The sequence below is a fragment of the Ornithorhynchus anatinus genome, chromosome X1, assembly GCF_004115215.2.
Source record: "Ornithorhynchus anatinus isolate Pmale09 chromosome X1, mOrnAna1.pri.v4, whole genome shotgun sequence".
Lineage (NCBI taxonomy): Eukaryota > Metazoa > Chordata > Mammalia > Monotremata > Ornithorhynchidae > Ornithorhynchus > Ornithorhynchus anatinus.
Genome location: NC_041749.1, coordinates 59,124,632 through 59,136,397, shown reverse-complemented (window position 1 = coordinate 59,136,397; position 11,766 = coordinate 59,124,632). Strand labels below are relative to the sequence as shown.

At 37.3% G+C, this 11,766-nt stretch overlaps 1 protein-coding gene across 1 annotated transcript; it reads right to left on the bottom strand.

Moving 5' to 3' along the window:
* Nucleotides 1-1,517: 1,517 nt before the first annotated feature.
* On the bottom strand, nucleotides 1,518-9,812 carry LMOD3 (leiomodin 3). Its single transcript, XM_039910264.1, has 5 exons — nucleotides 9,433-9,812; nucleotides 6,415-7,798; nucleotides 3,367-3,419; nucleotides 1,950-2,041; nucleotides 1,518-1,650 (listed from the first exon to the last, which is right to left on the bottom strand). The coding sequence occupies exons 1-5, from the start codon at nucleotides 9,724-9,726 to the stop codon at nucleotides 1,518-1,520; spliced, it is 1,956 nt and encodes a 651-aa protein (XP_039766198.1). The 5' UTR covers nucleotides 9,727-9,812.
* Between the last annotated feature and the right edge of the window lie 1,954 nt (nucleotides 9,813-11,766).

Genomic DNA, 11,766 nt, shown 5'->3' with positions numbered 1-11,766 from the left:
GTTACCATTGTTGAGACAATGCTGATAATGAAGGGGCAAGATCAGAACACTTTTAACTCCATTACTGTAATACTTATTACAATACAGGCCCCAAGCTTTTTTTAAAAATAGGGGAAAGTCAAGTCTCAAAGACTTTAAATAAAACAAATTAGTTGCAATATTAGTGAACATATATTAAGAAGGCCCGATTTTCATATTTATGTTTCCTGAACTGCTTCCTGTGGACCTGGGCAGACTCTTGAGGAACAAAAACACCTATATTGTCCCAATGTCTAAGGGATTATAAGAGCTTTTGCACAAATGGACTTGAGAATCTATGTCCAAGCCTATGTGTCAAGGGCCAAAAAACTTCCTTATTAATTTGTGATTAAAAGTACAAATAAGAACAGCTTCCCTTTTCTTTCAAATGTAAGTGAGACTGCACCATTACAAATGTGTATTCCATTTTTTAAAAACTGAAGTTTCTTTTGCTTATTTAGACTTAGTGAGCAGTTCAAATAATGGAAACATTTCATTCTATGAAGAAGCAGCAGTTTGTGTCAAAATAGAACAATCACCAACTTTTACTTCAAAATCAGGACATAATCAAGTAAGAAAACAAATGGCATGACATTAGATACTTTATCAAAATCATTTCTTCCCCAAATTAAATGTGATTTTTCTACCACACCGCACACTTTGGGCAAAACACTGTTTTGTATAAAATCAATCAGTGGTATTTATTGAGCACTTGCTCTTTGCAGAATACTGTACTAAGCACTTGGGAAAGTATAGTACAACAGAGTTGGTAGATGGGATCCATGCTCACAAGGAGCTGACAATCTATAGGATAAACTTCTAATAATTTGTGTTTTGTGCTAATACTTTGGCTAGCTAGTGAATGATGAGTAAGGTTTACATCAAGCCCTGTGAGTGACAAATACTTTTCCTGTCATGTCTGCATATGACTGACATTTGCTCATATGTCTGCCAAGAAAGCAGGGCAGGTTATAAAGGAATGGGAAGGGTTAAGAGATTAGGGAGCTACTGTTTAAGAGAAACTGTATTTAATGACTTGTAGATCTCTTCTGGCCAGCTCAAGACATTGAAAGGAACCTGAAGAGAGTTTCACCCTGACAGGGTTCAAATTGGAGTGTTTTAAATCTGATACCACAGGGCAAATGCTTATGGGGAAGAATTGTAAATATCTGATGTAGTAAAACTCAGTGAACTAACTGCAGCACAGTAAGGCAGAAAGGTAGAAATATACTATTAAATGCTACAGAGTATTTACTAGTAGAAAGCCAAGTGGAAAACATTAAGTTTATTGAATAATTCATAAAACTTGCTGTTTTTGCTTCTGGAAAAAGAATACACTATATTTCTACTAATTCACTAAAATAAATTCGAGATAAACTATACCCCTACTCTATTAAAATATTTTCCCCAGTCCCATATTTTATCAACTTTTCTATGATTGTTTTGATATACTGAATGTTACAAATTATAATCTCAGATATGTAGCATTGTTCCCCTAACTACCACCTGCATTCTGATGAATAGCCTTTGAAACACTCTTCAGCAGTACTTAAGTAGTCTTTTTTTTTCAAGTTTCTTCTTTCCTCTGAATTATTCAGTTGATCTTTATTCCAGTTCTTTTGGCACTTGCACCTGTGTTCCGAGAAAAACCAAGGAAAAAATATGACTATTGGGAATATTCAATCAGTACTATCTGTTGTGTTTCCTCTGTCCAAAGCAATATGGCTGTTACACAGCAATAAAAAAAAAAACAAACCCAAATCAAAGCTAATCACATCAGAAGATTCCAAATGGACTAGGAAGCTGAGAATGCAAATAATGCAGATTACTTTCCATCTGCTTTAAAATGAGTCGTCTTAGAGTACACTCAAAAGTTAAACCCTGATAAAGTAGGAACAAATATTATTCTGGGAGCTATTTGAGCTTCTCACCTCTTGAACTTTGAAAAATTACTAAAGATAATTCCAGTCTTATATCCTCTTTTCACAATACTTTCTCCTAGAAGCTCCAGAAGTTGTATATCCTAAGTAAAGGGTCAGTCTCATTTATTTTTGAATTAAGAAACTGGAGGTAATTTAGTGAAGTAGCAGTTTTGGGAAAGTTAATGTTTTATCCTAGCTTCAGTACAAAGTAGGGTATTGCAAATTTCTTTCAATTAGCCACAGTCTTAGGATATATTGGCAAATCATAAAGCTTTCTGGTAGAATTTAGTAGAATTCTCGTAAGTGCTTGATATGTGTGTGTGAGAGAGAGAGAGAGATGGCAGTGGTATAATTTCTGTGTCAATTTAAGTGGAGGAATTAGAAAATGACAGATTTTAGGTACAGACACTGGTTTTACCCCTAAAATAGAGCCAGATGGTTTCGATGCCATCCTGACAAGAAGCAATATGGCATCTGACTGCACTCCACTGATTTTCTTATAGAATTTCTGAGACTGAAAATGCTGTTCGAGAAAGGAAAGGCTAACAATACAGCAGCAGTGGCATTGTAAAGTAGCTAGAATGTTGATATAGCCATGCCTTGTTCTGTTATATTGAGAGTATCTCTTCAAAACCAAGAAAACGTGATTATATATAAATTTGAATACCTCAGAAATTTAAACAGATGGATTACACTGAGCTTTTTCTTGGGGAAAATACAGATATACTTCTATACAGCCAATCAATCATATTCATTGTATGCTTACTGTGTGCAGAGCACTGTACTAAGTGCTTGGTAGAGTACAATATGAAAGAGTTGGTAGGCACGTTCCCTGCCCAGAAAGAGTTTACAGTCTATTGGATGTTTTTGTTCAACCTGCAAAAACGACCTAAGATTTTGACTCTGTCACAAAATTAGGATGAAGGTTAACAAGCTGTAGCTATTATTATTAAGTGTCATCGAGTCATTTCCTATTCATAGCGACTCCATGGATATACTTTCTCCAGAATGTCCTGTCCTCTGCCATAATCCACAACCTTTCTAATGGTTCAACTTTTCTAATGGATAGCTGTAGCTACCCAACACTAAAAAATCATTCTGAAATTTACAGAAGTTGGACAGATGGTTCTTTTTGAATATTATAGTTTTATTTTTAGATACTGTACTTCAGTTACCCCTTTACCATGGGTAGCCACTTTTAAAATTCCACTTCAAATGAGTGGAAAAAAGAATGATCACCAGTGAGGGGTGAACCCCATTATGTTAATCAAAAGAATATTTAACTACATGAAGGAAATGGATATGCACCAAGAAGCATGTCTGCCCTGTAAGGTTTTATATCTCCATCCACTTACCTGTTTCTAAAAATCAGCTATTTTTGAACATATGACCCCATGCCCCGCCCCCAACCTTTTAAATAGCCTACCAAATCCAGGGTGCTCCAATAGTCATCAGCAGTTAAACCAAGGCAGAGTTCATCTGCCAGTTGTATTTGTGGTAATTAATATCAGATCAAATTACTCTTAATTGCATGTTGAGGTAAGAGAGTATTAGATTAAAAATAGAAAATAATTTCATAAAACTTAAGTGTTCTTTACTGTAACCCTAAATATATATTATATTCTTTTAGTTTCATATAAATGAATAAAATAAGAATAGAAAAATATAGGGACAACTGTACTGTTACTGGGTAAGGCCCAATATTCTCTCAACAGTACCAACAGGGTGGTGATTCCCTTATTTATGTGCCCTTTAGCATCTTTAATTTTCTCTCTACATCCTTAATGAAAATTAGGAAATAGCAATATTGTTTTTTCCACAAAAGTAGGTCCTGGTTTTTATAGATGTTGTGACTGAGATGCAAGGAGTTTGAAGTTGAGAGAAGCATCATGGCCTAGTGGATAGAGCATGGGCCTGGGAGTCAGAAGGAAGGTTCTAATCCCAGCTTCACCACTTATCTGCTGTAACCTTAGGTAAGTAATTTAACTTTTCTCTGTGTCTCAGTTACCTCATCTGTAAAATGGGGATTAAGGCTGTGAGCCCCATGTGGGTCGTGGACTGCAACCAACCTGATTACCTTGTATCTATCCCAGAGCTAAGTAGAAGTATCTGGCACATAGTAAGCACTTAACAAATACCATTTTTTAAAAAAAAGTTGATTCCACAAAAATATTTGTCCAAGAGACTAAAGCTAGACTCCCCAGAATAGCTGTTTGGTGATGGAAGGACAAGTAGCTGTTTAAAAAGACCTTCTTCCTCCTCTTACCTTTTCCTAGCCTGTGAGCCTGCTCTCCTCTGTCCCTCCCTTTGTTGAGGTCTTTTTATGGAGTGCCTATTGTACACTTCTCCCTGAGTTTCTGTGGGTACTGAACTGAAAAAACAGCCTAGGGAAGAATTATGTTAGGTTTCTTTGGGTAACAGCAGTTTGTTCATGCTCTTGAAGGATGTAATAGAGATTTTTGAAGACTGTCAATATGCCAGCCAGGAGAAAACATAGAATTAAGTTTAACAAATTAATATCACAGGAATTGAGAGAATCAAGATTAAAATAGAAATGAGAACCAATATTATATATGTTGACTAAAATGTTTGAGTTGCTATTTATTATAAAATTCATCTTTAAAACAATGTTAAATACTAATGTCTATCATAATACTTGGAAATTTAGAAACCAACTTTTTAGTTATTGAGATTCTGTAGTCTCCAAACCCATTCTTCCAACTCATAAGGGCAGGTAAGGATACCAAATATCCTTAGATAACCTTTCACTGGTTCTACCCTTTGGAAAGTAAGAAAGGGAGGGGAGGAGGGAAGAAAGTAATAAACAAGGAAAGTTAAAGGTGATGAGTAAAGACTGTATGCTGTAACTATGAAATGTAAGAATGAGTTGACCCTTAGAGGTTTTTAAGGCAAAACATTGGACATTTCCCTGCAAGATGTTTATTCAAAGTTTTAGTTTAAGTAAAAATAGGAGTGGTCAGTCATCTACTGATTTTAGAATATTGGATATTTTATAAGTACAATTTCTGAACACAAGTACCTTCACCGTAGTCTCCTGCCCCTCCCCACCCGAGAGAGGAGGTACTGCGATTTCCCCCGGAGCTGCAACTAGAGTGTTTAGGAGCTGGCCAGTTGGTCTGGGATTTCCCAACACCAATTATCCAGGTTGAGGGATGAGGCCTAAGACCTGCTCTCCAGTCCTACCATTACCATATGGGAGGAAAGAGGCAAGCTGGCCAGTATTGGGATAGAAAGTTGCTAAGCACTTAGTACAGTGCTCTGCACACAGAGAGCGCTCAATAAATACGATTGAATGAATAAAAGATTGAACACGGTTCTCTCCATCTCCAAAGCCCTTCACTCTCTCTCTCTCTCTCTCTCACTCACACCCTTTTTTTTTTAAAAAAAAACCAGAGTATTTGTTAAGCACTACTGTGTGACAGACACTGTACTAAATACTGGGGTAGATACAAGCTAATCAGGTTGGACACAGTCCATATCCCCATTTTACAGATGAGGGAACTGAGGCACAGAGAAGTGAAGTGATTTATCTAAGGTCACATAGCAGACAAGTAGTGGGGCCAGAATTAGAACCCAGGTCCTTCTGACTCCCAGGCCCAGGCTTTAGCCACCAGACCATGCTTCTTCTCAGGAGGTCACATCTTCTCCAGAAGTCCTCCTTAATTAATCTCTCATCTCTCCACCCTATTTCTCCCCTATCTGCCCCACCACCTCAACATTTGGGTGTTCACACACCCCCATAGCACTCATGTACTTATCTTTATACTCCATTTGTTATTTATTTTAGTGCCAGTCTCTCCCACTAGACTGTAAGCTCCTTAAGGGCAGGGATCTTCTCTATATACTCTCCCAAGCAGTTAGAACCGTGTTCTGCACACAGTAAGTGTTCAAATGCTATTGTTTGATTAAATGTTAAGCTGCCCTGTTAGAAATTTAAAAAGGAATGGTGTGAAAAAAAACTACCTAGAAATCTTGATCTTTAAATTGGATGCGTGTTGGGGTTACATTACATTTTCATTCAATCATATTTATTGCATGCTTACTGTGTGCAGAACACTGTACTAAGCTCTTGGAAAGTACAATTCAGGAATAAAGAGAGGTAATCCCTGCCCACACCAGGCTTACATTTCATTGAAGCAGCATGGTCTAGTGGAAAGAGCATGGGCTTGGGAGTCAGAAGACCTGGGTTCTAATTCCAGATCTGCCAGTTGCCTGCTGTGTGACCTTGGGCAAGTCACTTAATTTCTTTATGCCTCAGTTTCCTCAACTGTAAAATGGGGATTAAAATCCTGTTCTCCCTCCTACTTCTGTGGAACTGGGGACTGTGTCCAACCTGGTTAAATAGTATCACCCCCAGTGCTTAGAACAGTGCTTGACACATAACTCTTAATAAATATCATAAATAATAATCAGTTACAAGATATAGATATAGGGTTTTTTTTCCTCTTAATACTTACAGGTTTAAGATATGCGACATTGCTGTGACGAATGTCATTCAATAACTGATCTCTAGGGGTGATTTCAACTAGAGGAGGTGGCCTGCTTCTTGGAACGGGCTTGAGGGTTTTGATCACATCTTTGAGATTGGTTTTTTCTGGTGGTTCTCTGAATTCTGGCATTCTAGACTTGCGTTGGATTCTCTTGAGCTTGACCACTTTAAAGGAGCCAGGCTCAACATTGTATTGTTGTTCAGATTGAGGTAACCTTCTAGTCATTTCATGTTTTTGGCTGAAGGGTGTTGTATGGGAGACTGGAGGCTTAGGAGACTTCAGTAATTCACGCATCCTAGAATCTGGCATTGGTCCTCCGAGCATCTCCCACATACCAGGAGGCAGCCCCAGACCATTTTCTAACATAGCGATTAATTCTTTCTGTTCTCGGAGTTGGTGCTGTTTCTGCTCCTCTTGCCTTTTCTGTCTCTGTTTGTCGAGATTTCTAGTTAGCAGATTAGTTACCACCATCCTGGGGCCTGGAAGCTCAAAATGGTAGCCCAACTTCAGCAGTGTATTGTTAGCTTTCAAAAGTCTGGATATTTCCATTTCCGCATGATGGCCTAACATGTGTCTCTGATTGTGGAAACGGAGTTCTGTGAGTGTCTCATTATATTGGAGACACCTCATGATGGCTACAATTCCTTTACCTGTGATGAAATTGGACTCAATATTGAGGGTAGTGATACTCCTGTTTTCACGTAACATGTTGGCCAGAGCAAATGCTGTATTTTCATCTGCTCCTACATTAGCTAAACTAAATGTTTTTATGTGTTTGTTTTTCTTCATCGCATTGACAAAGTCCAACAGCATTTCTTTGGGGATGTTTTCAATATTGTTCAGATTGAGTTCCTTCATGTCTGGATCATTTTTTCGAACATTCCTTAAGCTTTCATCTAAATTGGTTTGATTTCCAGAAGGCCTAGCACTGACTTTCATAAAGCTAGTATCCAAGGCTAACTTTTTGGGATCTAATTTTGATATTTTTTTCTCACTCTTTTCATGGTTCTCTGACTTTTCCTTTGAAACTGAGTCCGCTTTATTCGTTATCTGTTCACCATTGCTGGTTTCACCCACGTTTAGCTCCTTTGCTCTCTTTTCTGCATGTTCTTCGGGTTCTTCTTCCTCCTCTTCTTCCTCCTCTTCCTCTTTTTCCTCCTGTTCATCATCCTCATCATCCTCTTCATCTTCTTCATCATTATCATCATCGTCATCATTTGTGTTCTGGTCACCTTTGGTGTTTGTATCTATGTTATTTACTCTTTCTTTACTGAATTTTGCTGTTTCAATCTGCTGCACGTTTCTACTACCCATTCCTAATTCTTGAGCCTTTTCTGCATGGTTTTTCTGGAGGAAATAAATTATAAAAAAGCTAAAGCATACAGATTAGTTCTAGAAAATTGTACCATAGTCCCAAAACAAATTAAAATAATATTTTCAAAGGAAAAACAGAAGTATAAGACTACATGTGAAGGAACAGGTCTTTGACATAATACTGAAACCATTCCTCAAAATAAAGTTCATTTTAAGCATAAAGCCTTTTCTTATACCCTAAATCATTTTCGAGTAATGAACTTCAGTTTTTTTGAAGATAGAATAGTTGCATAGTTTCTATGCAAAGTGATAGTCCAGGATGCTTTAACTTTTCAGTGTCATAGACTCCTGTAAAAGTGTTTGTCTACTTCATCTATAGAAGTCAACGTAATGAAAAGTGGCCTGAGTTTGCCTTTTGTAATGTGATCTCTGTTTCCATAACCTTTAGAGAGTTAGGTCCTGTGGGCAGCAGATGAACACACAAAAGAAAAGAGCGAAGGAAGGAAAGAAAGAAGGGGACAGACAGGGTTGGATTTGCGGAGGGATATTTAAAAAGCAGTTACTTATGATAGAGCAGATAAATGGCAAATAAATGGCTTTTATGCATGACATTTAAGTGTTGTATTCTTTTTAGACAGTTTAGCCATATTTGGGCAACAACTGGATTTGTCTGTTCAAAGCACATAAATTTTGGAGCTTAGTAGGCAATTGATACATTGGTGCACTTCCCAATTCTCACAGCAGGGGATGCTATTTGCCAAGTTGTATAAGGGGAAACACTTTTAACAGTGCAAATTGTGCTTTTCATTAGTGTAGTGCTTTTTATTTTTAGGGTGGTTATTTATTTAAGGGTCAAAGAATCAGTGTTTGTACAAAATTTTCTCTATGACCTAGGGTATTATGATCAAGCTGGAAGCTGGTTTTAGAAACACTTTAATAGGAACTCAGTGAATGTGTGTATGCTACTGACAAGGAAACCAGTTTCCAAAATCTTGAATTACCACTGGCCTGATAACAGTGTCACACAGTGTATCTAAGTAGGCTAGCATAAATGTAAGTCGCTTTTACTGAGGGTTTTTTTTAAATTTAGTCATTTACCAATATACCATAAAGAGCAAGTATTTGCAACCTATAATGTCTATGGACTTTTCTGTAGATTATGAATTAAACAGTTTGCATTGAAAACTTGTTCTTCCAAATACATTTCATATCAATTTATTAACTACTGAAGTTGTGTACTCTTCACACATACATTAACACGAAAGGATTTCAGCCATAATATGCTAATGTTTCCCATCTTTCAGGATAAGAAACTATTTTTAAAAACTTGAGTTGTCTGAATAGTCTTCCTTTTGCTTTTGAGTATGTATTTTCTACTGTTAAATTTTATGGTAGCCATGTACTTTCCTTACATTTATAGGCTTACATTTCATTAATTTCAAGTTTAAAGGAAAAACAAATGAGAACAACTTCACAGGTTCTATTGAAGATAGTCTTTCTAGAAATCTTTTAAAGCTCAAGTACGGTGCAGGTATTGTATTTTAGTAGGTAGTACTGAAGTAAATGAAAAGCACTAGAGGCTTTAAACTTTAAGCATACATAGTTACTATTTGTCCCATAAGTATCAACTTGATACATAAAAAGCATTGGAGGCTTACACTTATTACCTCAGATGGCAAAAGGGTGACAGGAACTCTTTCATCTTCCAGCATGCGTCTTGATGCCTTCTGCCAATACATGTAATCAACAAGAGATCGGTGATCGAAGTTTCCGGTTGGAGGTTTCTCGGTTTGATCCTTCTGAATCATTCCCACTGGCAGGTGAGGATCTGGAGCCATGACTTCCATTTCTGATTGCAGTTCCCTAAGTTCTTCAGGGGACAAATTTGCTAAGATTTCATCTTCATCAATATCTTCCCCAAACTCTTCCTCTTGATCAGAATTTTGGTTGTGCTCAGACATTTGCTCTACAATCAAATGAGAACTAGGTTCCAAGTGATAAATCGATAAATGGGGAAGAAATGCCAAGATAGCCTCAGGCTACTGTGGCACAAACTTTTAAGTTTTTGTGGGGTTTTTTGTTGTTTTTTTTTTTAAAAAAAAACTAGGATGGTGCTTGATGAGAAGCTGTGAGAGCATCTGAGACTAAATCTCATGCTGGGTCTATATTAAGCAGTTCTTGGCAGGGTAGAAAGAATTATTGAGCTACTACTGTGCTCTGTTTTCAGCAACCTGACTCAGCTGTGCAAACCCTTGTGACATTTCAGTACAGCTGGTAATGTTCACCATTGAATAACATTTGGTGGCTATTTTCTAGCTCAAGCCTATAAGAATAAAACTAAAAATACTTTCTAAAAACATGCACAAACTGTAATTTAGCCAAACCTACCCCTGTAGATCAGTTTCTAACCTTCCAAATATATTGAGGGTGGATTCATTTTGAATTTAAGTGCTGAAATCTGCTTTCAGGTTTCTCTTGACCAATTCAAATGACTAGGCTACTTTTGAGTAAAATCACTCGTTAAAAATTGTAATCCCCAAATATTAAAATCAGCCCCCACAACATCACAATATACATCAAACAAAGAGTTTCCAAAATTGCCTGGAATAATTATGCCAGTGGTTGCATCCAGTTTTATCAACTTTTTGAGTGGCAAGCTCAGAATGGGGGAATGGGACCCCTCCCGAAAACAAATATACAGTACTATTTTATTAATTGGATGAATCAGGACAGGGTGTGATCCAAAGAATGGAATTCCAAATAATTCAGGGATTTAATTTGAAGTGCAGAAAAAATAAAATCAGACCTCTTTATGCAAGGGTAATCAAAGGACTGCCCGTGCAAACAAGGCTTTCTGTTCTCAGAAGCTATCGGTGAAGATTGGTCATAGAGAAGTGACAGATTTCTTCAATAGCCAACTGAGCTGTGGGGAATGGCTCTGGTTTAGCTGCTATAGAAATCAGTGCCTTTTTTTTTTTTAGTAATCATCAAATCCCCTTGTGAATTAGGGTTGTATTAAGGTCAGTCTTTAGTAAGAGCTGTCAAAACGTCCAAATGATCCTGTTGAAGGTTGGCAAGGGAAATGCAGGGTAGTAAAGGGAAAAACTACATTTCCCACCCGGCATACCACTGTAGGGGATGGTCCTAAGCATAGTCAAAGCTCTGAATTCCTTTGAGAGTGGGGAGAAAGATCTGAAACTGCCTATTTGATCTCGAGTCACTGATCAGTGAAGTGCCTCTTAGGAACTGGCTCCAAATGGGTAAGCACATGCCTCCTAACTAAGCTCCTAGAAAGGTAGATCTGGAAAGTGGGCTTGATCTAGTTTGAAGTTTTGTAGTGTAAATCTTAATTTGTGGCTTTAATTACTTACATTCTTTTCAATTGTATCTCCAGTGAAAAGATTATTTATGAACAGATATGTGGCATCAGAGTTTTATAGTTCTTCAAAATACTCAGGCAAGTATCTCTTTTGGATACTGGCCACATTCAACTCTTTTATTCCTTTTGAATATCAGATTTTGCAAAGGCTTTTTATTCTAGGTATTTTATCAAGGCGTCTCTTGTGTACATCCTCAGCACTGGTGTACACATCTTTAAATTATATACTATAAATTATATACTTATATTAATGCCTGTCTCCCCCTCTAGACTATAAGGTGATCGTGGGCAGGGAGCGTGTCTGCTAATTCTGTTGTATTGTACTCACCCAAGCGCTTGGTACAGTGTTCTGCATATAAGTGCTCAATAAATGCAATTGATTGTCTAACACCTTACTAGTTTCTTCCAGCCAGATGCTCAGAGCTGCCTATTTTTCTAGAAAGGAATACAGCAGCATGAGTATGTAGAACACATTTAAAAAGTGTCTGGATTACCAGAACTCTGGAATTTATAACAAGTTGCATTGTACTTTGAAGATTCATGAGTAAAGTGAATGGATAAGAAAAATCATTTCATCCCCCCATTTTAAAAATTCCTATGTATCCACCAGCTAAGGAAGCCC

Coding starts and splice junctions, on each gene's coding strand:
- LMOD3 (XM_039910264.1), bottom strand. CDS start 9,726: ATGTCTGAGCACAACCAAAATTCTGATCAAGAGGAAGAGTTTGGGGAA. Junction 3,420..6,414: donor CGCATATCTTAAACCTGTAA/GTATTAAGAGGA, acceptor TACAACTGGCAG/ATGAACTCTGCCTTGGTTTA. Junction 2,042..3,366: donor ATTGGAGCACCCTGGATTTG/GTAGGCTATTTA, acceptor CCCTTTACTTAG/GATATACAACTTCTGGAGCT.